The sequence below is a fragment of the Poromitra crassiceps genome, assembly GCF_964638095.1.
Source record: "Poromitra crassiceps genome assembly, chromosome: 17".
Taxonomy (NCBI): domain Eukaryota; kingdom Metazoa; phylum Chordata; class Actinopteri; order Beryciformes; family Melamphaidae; genus Poromitra; species Poromitra crassiceps.
The window spans coordinates 23,299,743-23,318,833 of NC_139635.1; the positions used below are offsets into that span (position 1 = coordinate 23,299,743).

The 19,091-nt window shown below is 47.7% G+C and overlaps 1 protein-coding gene across 1 annotated transcript in view; it reads left to right on the plus strand.

The window, feature by feature from the left end:
- The window catches only part of LOC310792267 (NLR family CARD domain-containing protein 3-like), a gene marked incomplete at its 3' end in the record, with an annotated part of 46,160 nt that overhangs the window by 17,576 nt on the left and 9,493 nt on the right, over nucleotides 1–19,091 (plus strand). Inside the window, exon 7 of the mRNA XM_083653989.1 lies at nucleotides 7,512–7,558. Within this exon, the coding sequence (XP_083510115.1) occupies nucleotides 7,512–7,558 (47 nt within the window). The remainder of the gene's footprint in view (nucleotides 1–7,511; nucleotides 7,559–19,091) is intronic.

The window sequence follows — 19,091 nt, forward strand, 5'->3', positions numbered from 1 at the left end:
GTGTCATTGGAGGTCAAGTCCATTGTCTTGGCGTCTATAGCACACTCTGTTGAAGGTATGCTCTGTAGGACAGCTTGGTTGTTCGACACAAATTTGTGAAGACGGAGACCACCTTTGGCGCATATCTCTCTTGCCTCGTGTGCCAACTGAATGGCCTTTTCCACAGTGTCTGTACTGGTTACTCCATCATCCACATAAAAGTCCCTTGTGACAAACTGGGATCCTACTGGATGTGAGTTACTGTTTTCCTTGGCTAGATATTTCAGGCCATAGTTCGCACAGCCAGGAGATGACGCTGCACCGAAAAGATGTACCTTCATTCGGTATTCCTGAGGTTGTGTGCTAGTATCTCCATCCTTCCACCAGAGGAAGCGAAGGAAGTTGCGGTCATCCTCCTGGACATGGAACTGGTGAAACATTTTCTCTATGTCACACATGAGAGCGATGGGATGCTGTCTGAACCGTATGAGGACGCCTGTTAGGTTATTCATCATGTCTGGCCCTGGAAGAAGGTGTTCGTTGAGGCTTGTGCCGCCGTACTTTGCAGAGCAGTCGAACACAACACGCAGTTTCCCAGGCTTTTTAGGGTGGTAGATGCCATGATGGGGAATATACCATCGTTCACCGTGAATTCCTTCTTTTTGTATTTCTTCGATATCGCCTCTCTCCATGATTTCTTTCATGTATGTTGTGTAGTCCTTCTTATATTTATCATCCTTATCAAACTTCCGACGTAAATGACTGAGCCTGATTTCAGCGAGTTTTTTGTTATCAGGTAAGACTGGCCGTTGCTAAAAGGGCAGAGGCATCTCATAATGTCCCTGGTCATTTTTCCTTATGCCACTTTTGAGTTTGCCCAGAAAAACGAGATCCTCTTGTGAGACAGTCTTGTCATCTCCTTTCGTGTCCTTAAAGTCTGACTCCAGGGCGCTTATTACATCCAATGGCGTTACTGGAGGAAGTTCCTTTACAGTGACTCTGTGACACAGGCTGGATTCGGTTTCATCAAAGCATGGTGTTGAGCAGCCAACAATGCTCCACCCCACATCTGTGAGGATGGCAAAGGGCTCATTGTCTTTTCCTGTCAATACCTGTCTGGGTGTTAGTGCTCTGGGACAGTTGTAGCCAATTAGGAGTCCTACATCACAGCTAAGGAGAGGTGGCATCTTATCTGTGATTGCTGTTAAGTGAGGCCATTGTTTTGCTGTTTCGTGAGTGGGTATATGATCACGGTTCACAGGGATGCAATCCTTTGTGTATGAAGGAGGAAGGTCGATGTGAACGCATGAATTGTAGCCTCTCACACGGAGTCCACATACCCTTTCACTCTTCATGAACATGCTCTCTCCGAGCATAGTGGTTAGTTTCAGTTGCACAGGGTGGGCGTCTGCTTGTAATCCACCGCGTACATCATTGTCGATGAATGTGCTGTCACTTTGAGTGTCTAACAATGCATATACAAGCTGTTCCCTGGATGGGTTTGTAGCATGAGACACCCACACAGGGACGATCATAGAAGTGCTGCATGACTGACCTCCTCTGGTGACGTTGAGTACTGTGGCTGCCGTGGTTTCATTCATAGTATTTGAAACTGTGTTCATGATGGATATCGGCCTTGCTCTGTCTCCATACCTTCTGTAGTTCTCATCATGGAGACAGGTAGGGTGCCTTCCCTTGCATACATCACAGGTGTGGCGGTGACGACATTCCTTGGCGCTGTGACCTGGCTTCACACATCCGTAACACAGCTTATTGTCTTTCACGAATGTTCGTCTATCCTCAAGGGACTTTAACATGAAATCTTGACACTTGGGGAGTTGATGCTTGGCATCTTTGCACCACATGCAGGGGGGCCTTGATTTTCCGATGCTTGATATTGATTTGTCACCGTCTATGGCAGTTTGAGTGTTGAAGACATTGACTTTGTTTCCCTTTGTTTCCTTTATGTTTCTTTTGTCATGGGAGGAGTTAGATGAGTGAAGGGCATGTAGGGAAGTGACTGGGTTGCATGCTATCTCTGCTTCTATGGACACAAAGTGGGTGAAATCCTCAAAGATGGGAAACTCTCCACGCTCCATGAGGGCCATTGTAACGTGACGATTCCAACGCGATGCTAACCAATCAGGAACTTTCTGTATTAGCTTTTGGTTTTCTTCTCAGTCATTTAAGATTTCTAGACCCTTCACATGAGGCATGGCTTGTAGGCAAGCATTTAGGAAGTCTGAGAATGTTCTTAACCCTTCAGCATCTTTGGGCTGTATTCTCGGCCATCTTGACAGCTTGTCCCTGAAAGCTCGTTGGATGACAAATGGCTGACCGTAGCGTTGGTTGAGCTTATTCCATGCATCTCTGTATGCCTCATCATCATTTCGATAAAATGTGCCTTCAAGGCATTTGTGAGCAGGGCCACTTATGTATTTCTTTAAGTAATACATTTTATCAGCTGAGGAAATGCCCTTTCGATCTATGAGTGACATAAATGTAGCCCTCCATTCAATGTACAGGATCGGCTCTCCACTAAACACTGTGGGCATTGGCATTGGGAGTCTGTTTATGGCTATGCTGTCTTGAATCGCTTGGGCCAGAGGACATGTCAGTAGGAGGCACTGGTGTGACAGGGTGAGGGTTTTGATGGTATACAGAGGGGTTGGAAGTGATCTGTCTATTGTTTTGCTGTATGGGCTGACCATCAGTTTCCTGTCTGATTTCTCTGTCAAAGATCTGCAGTCTGGCACGAGCAGCCTCCACGTCCCTTTCTGCTTGTAGACGCTCTAATTCAGACTTCTGTATATCCAATTCCTTCCTATGTTGTTCTTCCATTATTCTTATTTTTTCCTTTTGTTTTCTTTCTACTTCCATTATTTTATATTGAGCCTCCTTTGCAGCGAGCTCTGCGGCTGCTTCAGCCCTTTTTGCAGCCATGACCGTTGTTTCAGAGTTGTGACTGGCTGACTGGCTTGGTAGAGAAGCAGTACCATATATGGAGTAAGCATAGGCCGGGGCATGTAGCTGACGGAGGCGGTGCCTTTCATCATCTGCATCAAAATCGCCATCTAATTGTGTTAAGCGGTCATAGATGATTTTCAAAATGTCTTTAGTTACAGCCTCACATGCATCGACTTTGCGTCTCAGTTCGGTGGATGGTGTGGCACGCTCTCTTATTTCATTGTAAGCTCCCGTTATGTCTTCCTTTCCCTTTTCAATGATGTCTGCCATTTTAGCCAATTCCGATTCTGATATGTCTTTCTTTAAATTTTCTTTGGATGTTCTGATTTGCAATTTCCATTGATCGTACAGGCTAAGCAGTCTTTTTTCCTTTTTAATCAGTTCCTCCTTTTGGTAGAAGAGCATTTTCTCTGTGGGCTTGCTATCACGTTCTGAACGACGTAATGTTGCATCAACTTCCTCCATTTTGTGTTGAAGCTCAGCCAGTTGTTTTTCTTTACATTCTATTATGTCCTTTAATTCCTGCCTTGACATGCCTTCTTTATCCTCTTGTAGTAATACTTTACTTTCTTGTATTTCCGTTTGTAGCTTATGTATCTGTTCATTTATTTCGTCCATTTTGAGCATAGTTATATTCCTTACCGTCTTCTTTGACCATCACACTAGGTGCTGCAACTCACTGCTCTGTGTGCCGTGCCGTTTTATCATGGATTCCATGGGCAGCGTGTTGTAGCAGGTGAAGGTGAAGCTCTTACTGTAGCATATCCCACCGAAAGATGGTCCAACACTTGACTGGTGATTAAGAGATTTAATGCTTTATCCCATAACCAACGTAAGAGCTGGTTGCAAAAACACAAACAAGAAATATATCAGCCTAATAATCTTACAATACCATTTCAGAACAGCATTAGCCTAACAGTAGCTTAGTATTAGCTCAACAGTAGCTACATAAAGCTAACACTAATTCAAATACAAAAACGAACTAACTAAGATTTCAACTTTCAAAAAATAATGTTACATAAGACACATACCATCCATTAACATCACAGTATTACAGCAAATACTAACCTTGTGCCTCTTCGGGGGGTGCTAAAACAAATTACTCAAAGCAGGACATGTGCCTTCATTTCACCGTGACTAGTGCTGCCTTCCAGACAACTGGGACCTTCAGATTTTCTGGCCTCCTATTAGGAAAAGTGCGCTGGAACGGCACTCAAAGTGGGAGCTCCCACTTGAAAACTGGGAGAAAAAAATCTACCCCCACTAGGCTGGGAACCAGTTGTCTGACGTCACACAACAATGGCCGCAACATGGAGTATGTAGTCCAAAGTATTAAGTGCCTTAATAAAATGTATAATAGAGTCTGTTACATTATGTGTCATTGCTGCTCCTCATTTTCATTTAACACATTGAGTGCCAGCGACGCCATATGGCGTCATTAGAAATTTACCGTAGAGTGCCAGCGACGCCAAATGGCGTCAATAACTCGAAATTGTTTTTTTGACGGGGGGGTGTCCATCTCAGCTTCTTACATCGCCTCTTACAATATGAGAGCTATTGAATGTGTCTAACCTATTTTACAGAACCCTTAGGTGGCGACAGCGCTCTCCAGATGAGAGAACGTGGAGTAAAACACAGAAGAAGTCGTTGGGGAAAAGGAAATCGCATCGCATCCGTCCGTATGCAGCTGCTTCATTGAAGCATAACGTTTAGCTGTGCCCCTGCAGCAGCCAATCTGCTATCACAATTGAGCACCTCGGTGTCCGCTGCAACAGCCCATTCGCATGATCAGCCGTGGATTTTTTATTATTCTCAACTGGAAGCATAGGAGCTGGTACACGCGGCTGTAAAAAAGCTGGATCTAGCGGACTTTTTCAGTGCTGAGCACACGCAAAGCAAACAGCCGAGCAGAGCAGAGAGACACTCCTCCCACAACGGGGGGGGGGGGGGGGGGGGGGGGGGGGAGGAGGGGGGGAGGTGGGTCACGCAGAGCAGCATACACTTCACCCAGACAGACCCAGACATCAGAAAATTAGCTTCAGAGTCAGTGATGTGCTTGAAATGTTTAATTTCACAAAAGGCTCATTATCTCAGCTCGTAGAAAAAAAGGGCTGTTTTTGCTTCAATCAAGCTATCTTCTCCGGCTCATAACTAAAGAACGGAAAATGGGATCAATAAACTTTTTTTTGCAGGTGATAGAAGAGAGTCTCATCGTTATTTGTGCGTGTTCAGTGTTTACATAGTAATTATTAAAGAAATTATATGACTGTTTTAAAATGCATTGCGGCCTATGTGGCACAGCAAGCAACCTTTTGCCCAAGGGCCGTGGCACTCAAAGTGTTAAATATGTAAGGATGGTGCTCTACTCGTTGTTAAGCTGTCTTGCTATTTGCTAAACCAAAAAAAGTTTGTCGCGGTCCGCCATGTTTCTTGGTTGCGTTTTGCCTTTGTGCTCTGGAATGCTTTGAAGGTGGGGGGTGGGACTTTTCCACTGGGAAACACCCACGTCCCAGGTGTCTGGAAGGCAGCATAACTGTTGTAGAGACTAGGCAGGAACTAGGAAATAACATTATCGCCTTCAAAATAAAAGTCTTTCTAATAAAATCCGGAAATTAAAGTGTGCTTAAAACAGGTCAAAACAAGGACGTGCATGATTAGTCCACTGCACTCTAAATTGGGTTACTTACAAGCAGCGCAAAGCACACATCAGCAGCGTGCCTGGTGACTTTTCCAGGGAAGAGGGAGCAGCCTACAGTGCTCTGCTGAGCTCTGCTGAGAGGAAAACTTTTGCACAACTTTTAACAAGAATCACGAAAAGCCCCCAAACTAAAATTAAAAAGGGACTTTCATGTCAAGTTGGACGAGGGAATGACGTGGAGAAATCACGCATTGTGTTACCCCAGAGCGGGAGGTTTCTCCTATTGTGCGGTGTGCTGCGGTAAACGAGCCTCGCCTCACTTTGCTCTTATCGATAAGACGCCCACATACACATACATGGAAAAAAATAATTAAATTTCTAGTTCGCCACTGAATTACCAAATTGATATAACTTTCAACCATTTTGAGCAACACTCTTTCCATACATGCCACCAGCGTTGGCTAGTTGTTGATATTTATAAAGATATTGCCCCTCTCAAATAAATTATTTTTGAGGCGGTAGGCAAACTGTAATGGCGTCGATTTCCGAAAAAAAATCTTGACTTGAACACAGCCAAAGAGTTTAGTATTGTGGCGACCCTGGGTTTTAGGTAGGAACTGATGTGGGGTGTGGTTTCTGGGGGGAACGATAATAACTGCGGGACTCCGGAACTTCCCGTCTGTCTAACTGCGCATGCCTGACAGACACTGTGTGATGAGCTAGGAAGCCGGTAGCTAGCTAGAGCGGGACAACCGCAAGAGTTGTGGAGTTAACTGACTGTGAATAAACAACCTGTACCTACCGAAGTATCGCCTCCTCTCTTCCTCACGTAACGGTCCCGGGAGCGGATCGCTTCAGTATAGACAAGAGCATAATGTAATTTCTTGGTTTTTTCCATAGGTATTTTCAAATCACTGTTCTGATACATATCTGGGGGGTTAGTCCCCCTTTAAGTTAAGTTAAGTTAAGTTAAGTTAAGTTATCCTTTATTTATCCCCTTGGGGAAATTCATCCTCTGCATTTGACCCATCCTCTACTAGGAACCTTCCTAGAACTAGGAGCAGTGGGCAGCCACTGTGCAGTGCCCGGGGACCAACTCCAGTTCTTTTGCCAGTACCTTGGTCAGGGGCACTGACAGGAGTATTAACCCTAACATACATGTCTTTCTTGATGGTGGGAGGAAACCGGAGCACCCGGAGAAAACCCACACGGACACGGGGAGAACATGCAAACTCCACACAGAAAGGACCTGGGACGGACCGGGGTGATGGTGAAGTGATGGTGTAACATTACGTTAGACTACGTGGGCTGCTGTGGACACCACAGCAGCCCAGGCTGCAGTAGGCTAGTACGCTACTGTTTATAGTTTCTGGAGTCCGCATGTACTCGGACTGGAGGAGACGTGGAGAGAGAGGATCGAGAGAGAGAGAGAGAGAGACAGAGGGGAGCAAAGTAACATTGTGTAGCCTGCAGATCTGACAAGCGTGTAGCCTAACCAAATGAGAAAGTTGTTAAAAGGAGAGACCTACCGGTATGAGTGCTTGAGCACTGAGCAGCAGTGTAGCGTACGTTTAAATGTACAGCATGGTAACTGCCTGTCATGGGTGCGCATGCGAGATGCCCGTGCAGGCGGTTGCATCACCACAGTAATGGAATTTAGACCAGCTGCAGCTAGAACTTTGGTGTAGTTCAGTGTGATTTCCCACACATTCAATATGATTCGGTATGACGTATTCAAATTATTTCTTATCACTCTGTCATCTTGGCCACCCCCCCCCCCCCCCCCCCCCCACCGCAGCACATTGTCCTGTCTTAAATGCAAGGTAAAATGCAAATGAGGTAGTCACATGATCAAATGTTTCATTCTCTCTTTAACATTTCCATCATCAAAGCGATTCTGCTCATCTGACTTTGTTTATTCCTCCAGAGTGGACCATGATGCAGTGCAGTGGTTGAAACCAGGTCTGAGGAAATGTAAGTATGAATTTAGTTTGATTCATTAAAACAAAGTAACACATTATACTAACAAAAATACTGAAAGAGTGCAGATCTCCACCAGGTGCTGCTATGCCTAATGTCGCGGACTCGGCAACCCAATTCTAACAAGCTCGGTCTAGGGGCAACATACATCACCGAATCCCACAACATGGAAAGACATGGCTGTCATTAAGAGGCTGGGGTACAGCTCACCTGGGGATTGCCACCCTTGGACCCCGGTGTGGCGTCGGCCTTCTCCCGACAGCTCAGCCGAGGAGGTGTGGATGGTGTTCAGACTCGAGACACCATCCTATTCATAAAGACGCTACACACGACATTAAGGATAACATAGATAACACTGATATAAAGGAAACGAAAATGGGGATGCGCCCGCAGGAGCCTGTCTCCCTTCTTCAGTCTGGACACTTGAAAAAGCTCCCGATCGCGGCTTCCGGGTACGTTATATCCCTTCCCATAACCTCACTTCCTGAGCCCACCCCCTCCTCATCAATGACAGCCAAACATAGCAAAGACTATTTACATCATATCATAACTAATACCGCCATATCTACGTGAGAGAGGGTAGCGGGCTGTAACATAGGTAGCGGACCGTCACATACCCCCTCCCTTAGAAAAAGAGAAAAGACAAAAAAAAACAATGCGTCACAACACTTATCAATGAGCACTTCTAAAAACGGTTTCCGAGTTTACGCTTCTATTTTTGTTGTTTTTCTCTCCCGCTTTCTTAACTCGTAACCTTGAAGAAATTTACATAGACATTTTGTACCTATACATGATTATTCAATCATCCTCTAGAGGAAAACTATATCCTCAAGATATTTTAAACTCGAATGATTCCCCCCCACCTTCCCCTAGATGGGGAAGAATCACATTTAATTAACAGTGTCCAACTCTTAGTACAGTTTCCTTCACCCTCGAGACAGGGCATCCGCAATCTTATTGTCTTTGCCAGAAATGTGCTTAACCACCAAGTTGTACGGCTGCAAAGTCAGACTCCAACGAAACACTCGGGCATTAGCAGTACGGAACCTCGCTAGGAAAACTAAAGGATTATGGTAGGAGTACACCAACACCTGCTCACTACCAGCGACATAAATCTCAAAATGTTGAACGGCCAACACCAAGGCCAAAGCCTCTTTCTCAATCGTTGAGTACGCCCGTTGATGCTTCTTAAGCTTCTTGGAAAAATAGGCAACCGGCTTCTCCACCCCTTCCTCCATCTGGAGCAACACGGCCCCTATTCCCACATCTGAAGCATCCACTGCCAGACTGAACGACTGGTGGAAATCCGGCGCTTTAAGTATCGGCGAGCTGGCCAAGATCCCCTTGATCTGCTTAATCGCATCCTGACATTTTATTCCCCAAACCCAACGCACCTTCTCACCTAAGAGGTTGGTCAAAGGCTCTGTGATGTGGGCATACTGGTTCACGAACCGGCTGTAAAATCCACACATCCCAAGAAACCGCCGGAGCTGCGACCGGGTCTGGGGAACAGGAAATTCCAAGATGGCTTTCACCTTTGCCTCCCGAGGTAGCACGGTACCACACCCAACCTGGTATCCCAGATAGCTTCCCAAACTCACATTTCTTTAAATTAACCACCAGACCGGCTTCAGCCAGATGCTCAAACAGCTCCCTCACTTGGCGAACATGCTCCTCCCAGGTCATGCTAAACGTTACCACGTCATTGATATACGTCACGGTGTTCCCCAGCCCCCTAGTGATCGTATTCATCAAACGCTGAAACGTTGCGGGGGCGTTCTTCATCCCAAACGGCATGACCAGAAAGCGATACAGACCATCGTGAGTCGCAAATGTTGAAGCTTCACTTGCTCGCCTCGTCAGCGGCACCTGGAAGTACCCCTTGAGGAGGTCAATCTTGGTCACATACCTCGCCTGGCCCACCTGGTCGATACAGTCCTCTAACAGGGGGATAGGATAGGCGTCCGCCTTAGTCACCTGATTTAACTTTCTATAGTCGACACAAAAGCGATCCGCCCTCTCCTCCTGTGCCACCAGCACCACCGGCGAGCTCCAGGCGCTGTCGGCCGGCTCAATAACTCCGATCTCCAACATGTAGTCAATCTCAGCCTGTATCACCTGCTTCTTCCTCGGGGGGTACCGGTACGGATGCTGCTTAATGGGTCCCGTTCCACCCACGTCAACATCATGCACCGCCCGATTGGTCCTTCACCGGGACATCACTACTCAGACATGGGTGAGAATCTATTAGTTCCAGAACATCCCGCCGCTGCACTCCTGTCAGGTGACCCAAAGCTCCCTCCAGCTCAGCTCGAGCCTGGGAATAGACCCTTCTCACGGGGGCCATTTTGTGTCGAGAAGCCAGGGTAAACACAGGTGCAAGCAAAACACTAATGAGGGTTTCCAACTTCCATGATTGGGATTTGGAAACCCTCATTAGTGTTTTGCTTGCACCTGTGTTTACCCTGGCTTCTCGACACAAAATGGCCCCCGTGAGAAGGGTCTATTGTACAGCCGAGCACTAATAACCTCGGGGGGAGGTTCAGACATCTCCGGGTCATCCCCGTCGCCCCCCTCATCTGACTGCACCACCACACAACCGACCACAACCTCCCGCTCTACATATTCCTTCAGGAGGTTTATGTGACAGAGCCTGGTCTTCCTCCGCCTCTCCGGTGTACTCAGGACATAGGACAGCTCCCCAACCTTCCGCAACACACGATATGGGCCCATAAAGCCAGGTCCTAAGGGATCCCGCGGCTCGGGAACAGCCAGCAAAACCATATCCCCTGCGTCAAAAGATCGCCTCAGGGCCTTCCTATCATAACCGGCCTTCATCCGGGCCTTTGCCCCGGCCAGGTTCCTCCCGGCCACATCGCACGCTGATTTTAGTCGGGCACGGAAAGTTGAGACGTACTGCAACACATCACCAGGCTCCGTCGGTTCCACAGCCATCTCTTTAAACATACCTAACGGACCCCTCACCTCATGGCCGAAGATAAGCTCGAATGGACTGAACCCCAAAGACTCAGAAGGAGCCTCGCGAATGGCAAACAGGAGAAATGGGATGGCCTCATCCCACTCCCTCTTCTGCGCCTCCACAAATGTTCGTATCATGTCTTTGAGGGTACTGTGAAATCGCTCTATAGCTCCCTGCGACTGAGGATGGTAGGCGGAAGAGTACTTGGGTGTGATGCCCCACTCCGTCATTATTTGTTTAAACAGTGATGAAGTAAAATTGGTTCCTCTATCTGACTGGATGGTGCGCGGCACCCCAGCCCACGCGAAGAACCTCTGGAGGTGCTCAATGATCACCTTGGCCCGTATACTCCGTAGGGGAATAGCTTCCGGATACCGGGTGGCTACATCTATGATGGTCAGCAAGTACTCATTCCCTCGCTTCGACTTTGGTAGCGGCCCCACACAGTCTATCATAATGTGTGCGAACGGCTCCGTTTGTATCGGTAACGGCTGCAAGGGCACCACAGGTGGGAGCCTCCCCTGCTTCCCAACTACCTGGCATGTAGGGCACGCCCGACAGAATCGGCGGACATCCCCCCCTATACCTGGCCAGAAAAAATGGCGTTTGATCCTCTCACCGGTTTTCCCGGCCGCTAAATGACCACCAAGCACAGAGTCGTGAGCTAGGCGCATCACTTCCTGTCGATACTGCGAAGGCAGCACTACCTGCTCCAACATGCCCCCCTCTATATCCGCAGGCCATCTCGAAGGCCTCCACTTCCGAAAAAGGATGCCTTCTTTTACAAAATACCCAGTGGCACACTCATCCGCTTCCCTAGCACTGGTCGCCACTTCCCACGCATGACCCAGGGACGGATCCCCCTCCTGCTCTCCCGCCAGGGTCTGACGGTTAAGGAGTAACGCCTCGGGTCCCGCCGGAGCTGGGGGCAACTCACTGGCTTCTGCCTTACCATCTCGATCTTCAACAGCCACCGCCGCGTTTCCCTCAGATTCTGCAAACAACTTGTCTATCCCGATTTCTCCGTCCTCGGGCAGAGCATCCAGCTCCACGCCCACGGTAGCCTTCACCTTGGCCTGAGCTCGGGTGACCACGGCCACTGGGAACAGCTCCGGGTATTGTCCCTCGAGCTGTTCTCTTTCTAGGGAACCCACAGGAGGTAGGTCGCAGGGGTCAGGGAAAACTCTCGTCCCGGCCGAATCATTGCCCAGGACCAAATCAATAGTGCCAAAGGGAAAAGCTTGTAGCTCTGCCACAGTCACATATCCATGCATGATCTTGGAGTCCAAATACACGCAATGGAGGGGCACCCTCTCCGAACCACCACACACACCTTGCACAATAGCGAACTGCCCCGTGAAAGTGGACTCTGACAGCTCCATCACGCCCTTTCGGAGCAACGTCTGCGTGGCTCCAGTGTCCCTAAGTATCGTAATCGGTACTTCGGAGCCACCCCTCATATGGTGCTCTTCTGACTTTGCTAAGGTCTCGTGCGAGATAAAACCCTCATAGCCCCGAAGGTCTCTCGACCGATCCTGCCTCAGGTCCACAAGCCCCACTGGTTTCCAGTTCGGGCACTGGTCCTTCTTGTGACCTACTTTATCACAGTGGTAACATCGAATCTCCATCCGGTCAGCAGAACGCCGTCCAAAGGTTGGAGATAAGCCACCTGATCTGGGCTGCCGTACATTATATGGGGGAAATGGAGGGCCCCTCTCTCCCATCGGAGAATACCGCACATTACTCTCCCCTGGCCTCCTCTGCATGTAACTTCCCTCAAATGGCTCTTCAGGGGGCCGCTTTCTCCCGATATGTCCACTCGGCCTCCCAGCGTGAGCTACTTTATAGCCATCAGCCAGCTCGGCCGCATGTCGTGGGCTCACTAACTCACGCTCGTTCAGATAGACCTCCAGCTCTCTGGGAACACTGAGTTTGAACTGTTCCAGGAGCATTAAATCCCTCAGCTGCTGGATACTAAGGGCCTGACATGAGTTAACCCACCGATCGAATAGAATTTCCTGCTTCCGCCACAGGTCCAGATAGGACTCCTCCTTCTGCCGTCTCAGTTCACGAAATTGGCGGCGATATGCTTCCGGAACGCTACCATAGGCCTCCAGCATGGCCTTCCTCAATGCTGGATATTCCAGCCCTGCGCGTGTGTCGAGAGCGGCTACGGCCCTCTGGGCTTTGCCCACAAGAACACTCTGTATCAACAGTGGCCACTTATCATCCGGCCAGTGAAGCTCCTTCGCCACTTTCTCGAACACCTCGAAAAACACATCAGCCGCCGCCTCATCAAACTGTGGCATAAAGCTCCGAGCCCTACCAATATCAAATCTCTGTGCAGCCTGATGCTCCACATCCAAAACCTTTTTCCTATCCATCGTGGCTAGCTCTTTCTGAAGCAACCTGTCCTGGGCCTCCTTCTCTCTCTGTAACTCTCTGTCTTTATCGGCCTCACCACGGTCCCTCTCTTCCTTTTCTCTTTGAAAGGCTCGTTCTTCTTCTCGCTCGACACGCCGTCGAGTGTCTTCTCGCTCCTCCCTTTCCCGTTGTCGGGCCTCGTCACGCTCCTCCTTTTCTCTTGCGATTTTCTGCTGCTTCACCTCATCCCAAATATCCTTTAACTCTAGGTCTGCAATTATCCGCAAGCGAATTTCGTTCCTATTCAGTCCTTCTTCCAAGATGACTCCCTCCTGTTCAGCCACTACTTTCAACTCCTCCAGCTTCAGCTTGTTGAACTGCTCCTTTGTCATCCTACGTACATCCTCCATATTAAAGGCAGCAGTCACACACTTACAATTTTAGCTAAAACTAGCTCACCCTGTCGCTATTTAATTTTCTAGAGTTTTGCGATTAGTCAGGATCCAGCGCCACAGCTAATCCGTTTTTGAACTTCACACTCCTATATGCTATAGCCTAAGGCCTGGCAGTGTGAACTTCTAGCGGGCCGAATTCAACCCAGCCTTCACCTCACTAATCATAAAGCTCCGAAGCTAGCTCTCTGTTAGCAGATCAATTTATAACTTGATCCACTAGCACCTATACACTGACTATCATACTAGCATACAGGTCCCAACAGCAGAACTAAATTTATTTTCTTGAATGATAGCATCACTCAGTTTATCAAATTGTTTTATTACATTTGCACTGAGTTCCCTCTGCTCGGATCCCAGAGCGGAACGTTCAGCGGTGAGCAGGATTACTGAAGTCGCGTTAATGTTTGAACCGAATAAGACAGGCGCAAGCCTACATGCACTAATCGCCAAATTTAGAAACGTCCCATAACCGAACATAACATAATAACATAAGCGTCGGACATACGGCGGGACTTTATCCAACTTCTCACGAAGCCTCGACAGTGCACGTACACCCAAAAGTAAATAACGTTAGCCAATAGCTGTATCCGTTAGCATTAGCATAGTACGTTAGCAACGGGCCGCGGCTAACATTAGCTCAAGCCGCGGACGAGCCCCCAAATGTCGCGGACTCGGCAACCCAATTCTAACAAGTTCGGTCTAGGGGCAACATACATCACCGAATCCCACAACATGGAAAGACATGGCTGTCATTAAGAGGCTGGGGTACAGCTCACCTGGGGACTGGCACGCTTGGACCCCGGTGTGGCGTCGGCCTTCTCCCGACAGCTCAGCCGAGGAGGTGTGGATGGTGTTCAGACTCGAGACACCATCCTATTCATAAAGACGCTACACATGACATTAAGGATAACATAATAACACTGATATAAAGGAAACGAAAATGGGGATGCGCCCGCAGGAGCCCGTCTCCCTTCTTCAGTCTGGACACTTGAAAAAGCTCCCGATCGCGGCTTCCGGGTACGTTATATCCCTTCCCATAACCTCACTTCCTGAGCCAACCCCCTCCTCATCAATGACAGCCAAACATAGCAAAGACTATTTACATCATATCATAACTAATACCGCCATATCTACGTGAGAGAGGGTAGCGGGCTGTAACATAGGTAGCGGACCGTCACACTAACCATAACCTAACCTGACGATCCTCAAATGGCTCATTTCCACCACATATAAGAGCACAGTACAGCTCTACTCTACCTGGCCTTACTCGGCTCTATTTGATATAGTTTCCATAGCAAGTTTACTCGCCTCCGCCCACACCTGGTCGTCATAGCGACCGCATATCTGCCCTCCGCCCATGTAGGCTAACATATAACGTTAAAATTAAATCCATACACAGAACTTATAAACTGGTTATGAAATACTGTTGCCTCTAAATGACCGACATGGGCAAATGTGACCATCGTCCAGGAGAATGGATATCAATTTGTTGTTATTTACATGCATGCACTGCGCGGGGGACGGGGGTTACACTACGAGGAGAAGGGAAGCCACTACCCCAGTGGCCACTCACCAGGCAAGACCGCGGCTTCGCTAAACCCCCACCTCCGGCCTAGCAGAGCCGACCTAGCATATAACTACAAAGGGCTTCCCGAGCAGCAGACTTTTTCTCTCTCAAAACAATTGACCTATCGCTAAGCCACGCCCCAAATGCAGACGAGCCAATCACAACGCGTGCAGCTCTACAATACACTCGGACATTCTCAGCTTAGAGCTCCATAGAGAAGCACTAGAAAACACGAGTTTCCTCTGGTTTTATACATTTATAAGTTGAAAAAATGGTCAAACGATGTGCATGGGGGTAAATGCAACATCACGAGGTATCCTGGGAGGCCAGGCAAATTGATAATATTAAACTAGTAAACATAGATCCACTCACATCCACAATTCTACTGTTTTGGACGTTAAATCTGTAATCGTGGTGACAGCGAGATGACGAGTCTTCTCCCTCATTTGGCTTCCATGATCCAAAAGGTATCGTAAAATCATCATGGTATTCAGAAAGTCGGCAAAATAAAATGCTGAATTATGCGAGTTTCCAGTCATTACGTTATGCGCGTGGAGTTGGTGAAGAGGTAGAGAGGAGAGGCTGGCCAGCGAGACTAAGAGGAGGCACATTGATTGATGTGATTAAAACATCGCCAGACACCAGTCAAACCCTAAAACGAGGGAATTAATCCCGTTCTCCAAATAAATGTGACGTAGTCTAAAGAGAAAAGATCCAGGAGGAAAACATGATGTTAAAAGCTGGAAGCTATGCCTCTGCTGATCTGCTACACCCATGCGTCCGTGCCGTTGTCTCGCTGTGAAAAACATCAACATTATTTAACGTTTCTTGATTATACAGAGGTACATGAAATAGATTACCAGGCACCGCTCTTCAATTCGGCATATAGGCTATATAATCAGTCAATTCTGGATGTGAGTTGTCTGTTATCCCCGCCTGCTGTCTTCCTCCGTTAAAACGTTTGATTAAAGATTCGCTAAAGCCGTTTCCAGGAATGCACGTATCGCATTTCTTTTTATCGATAGCTTTAAATGTTGTAGGCTACTACCATGGCATAGTGAAGTACTTTCTGATGGCTTCTAGACGATATCAGGGCTCAAAAAGTTGTGAAGAGCGTCTTGGGATATAACTTTAACAGTGACGGCTTCCATTCTACTCAGCCTGCCCTGTGTTTGTCCGTCTGAGGACGGGGGGTGGGGCTTAGCAATAGGTCAATTGAAAACCACCGTCATGTTAAGGCTGAGCAAGGAGATCGATTTTATTTCACCAGAGCCGAAGGCAGCAACACAAAAGACTGATGGAAATAACAGAAGAGAAGGTAAAGTCCCACTGTTATCCAGCATTGACAGAAAGTATCCAGACACAGTAGACACGATTCTGCCTGACCAATCAGTCATCTGCAGTGTTTTCACGTCACTGTATGGTGTAGGGGCAACATACATCACCGAATCCCACAACATGGAAAGACATGGCTGTCATTAAGAGGCTGGGGTACAGCTCACCTGGGGATTGCCACCCTTGGACCCCGGTGTGGCGTCGGCCTTCTCCCGACAGCTCAGCCGAGGAGGTGTGGATGGTGTTCAGACTCGAGACACCATCCTATTCATAAAGACGCTACACATGACATTAAGGATAACATAATAACACTGATATAAAGGAAACGAAAATGGGGATGCGCCCGCAGGAGCCCGTCTCCCTTCTTCAGTCTGGACACTTGAAAAAGCTCCCGATCGCGGCTTCCGGGTACGTTATATCCCTTCCCATAACCTCACTTCCTGAGCCAACCCCCTCCTCATCAATGACAGCCAAACATAGCAAAGACTATTTACATCATATCATAACTAATACCGCCATATCTACGTGAGAGAGGGTAGCGGGCTGTAACATAGGTAGCGGACCGTCACACTAACCATAACCTAACCTGACGATCCTCAAATGGCTCATTTCCACCACATATAAGAGCACAGTACAGCTCTACTCTACCTGGCCTTACTCGGCTCTATTTGATATAGTTTCCATAGCAAGTTTACTCGCCTCCGCCCACACCTGGTCGTCATAGCGACCGCATATCTGCCCTCCGCCCATGTAGGCTAACATATAACGTTAAAATTAAATCCATACACAGAACTTATAAACTGGTTATGAAATACTGTTGCCTCTAAATGACCGACATGGGCAAATGTGACCATCGTCCAGGAGAATGGATATCAATTTGTTGTTATTTACATGCATGCACTGCGCGGGGGACGGGGGTTACACTACGACGAGAAGGGAAGCCACTACCCCAGTGGCCACTCACCAGGCAAGACCGCGGCTTCGCTAAACCCCCACCTCCGGCCTAGCAGAGCCGACCTAGCATATAACTACAAAGGGCTTCCCGAGCAGCAGACTTTTTCTCTCTCAAAACAATTGACCTATCGCTAAGCCACGCCCCAAATGCAGACGAGCCAATCACAACGCGTGCAGCTCTACAATACACTCGGACATTCTCAGCTTAGAGCTCCATAGAGAAGCACTAGAAAACACGAGTTTCCTCTGGTTTTATACATTTATAAGTTGAAAAAATGGTCAAACGATGTGCATGGGGGTAAATGCAACATCACGAGGTATCCTGGGAGGCCAGGCAATTGATAATATTAAACTAGTAAACATAGATCCACTCACATCCACAATTCTACTGTTTTGGACGTTAAATCTGTAATCGTGGTGACAGCGAGATGACGAGTCTTCTCCCTCATTTGGCTTCCATGATCCAAAAGGTATCGTAAAATCATCATGGTATTCAGAAAGTCGGCAAAATAAAATGCTGAATTATGCGAGTTTCCAGTCATTACGTTATGCGCGTGGAGTTGGTGAAGAGGTAGAGAGTAGAGGCTGGCCAGCGAGACTAAGAGGAGGCACATTGATTGATGTGATTAAAACATCGCCAGACACCAGTCAAACCCTAAAACGAGGGAATTAATCCCGTTCTCCAAATAAATGTGACGTAGTCTAAAGAGAAAAGATCCAGGAGGAAAACATGATGTTAAAAGCTGGAAGCTATGCCTCTGCTGATCTGCTACACCCATGCGTCCGTGCCGTTGTCTCGCTGTGAAAAACATCAACATTATTTAACGTTTCTTGATTATACAGAGGTACATGAAATAGATTACCAGGCACCGCTCTTCAATTCGGCATATAGGCTATATAATCAGTCAATTCTGGATGTGAGTTGTCTGTTATCCCCGCCTGCTGTCTTCCTCCGTTAAAACGTTTGATTAAAGATTCGCTAAAGCCGTTTCCAGGAATGCACGTATCGCATTTCTTTTTATCGATAGCTTTAAATGTTGTAGGCTACTACCATGGCATAGTGAAGTACTTTCTGATGGCTTCTAGACGATATCAGGGCTCAAAAAGTTGTGAAGAGCGTCTTGGGATATAACTTTAACAGTGACGGCTTCCATTCTACTCAGCCTGCCCTGTGTTTGTCCGTCTGAGGACGGGGGCTGGGGCATAGCAATAGGTCAATTGAAAACCACCGTCATGTTAAGGCTGAGCAAGGAGATCGATTTTATTTCACCAGAGCCGAAGGCAGCAACACAAAAGACTGATGGAAATAACAGAAGAGAAGGTAAAGTCCCACTGTTATCCAGCATTGACAGAAAGTATCCAGACACAGTAGACACGATTCTGCCTGACCAATCACATCTGCAGTGTTTTCACGTCACTGTATGGTACCAGTTGGAACCTCAACAAAGCAGGGACCAAAACTAGCACGACTCAACCCCGACTCAACCCGGCCTGTACAGGTCTTTGATCTGTGGAATGAGACAAACAAGTGAGACGAGCTGGGCGGGGCCACACTGGTCGCTTTCACATATAAGCTGGTGGACTCGGTGCGATTTGGGGGGGTGAAGTTGCAACATTGTTGCAATTTTCATTTGGTCTGGTTCGCTTTCACACAGCAATTTGTCAAGCGCACAAAACTTTCTGAACAATGTCACGCGGTCGAACACTCACTCGTCTATTCGACAGAATAGAGAAGGGAAATCTCTCCTCTCTTCAGCAGGCTTCTTGCCTGGCTGAGGGTTGACTGAACAACACAAGTGAATCCGCAAAACACAAAACATGGAGCAACACCACCTGCGATATTGGGATTTCTGGTTTTACTTTGGTGTTACT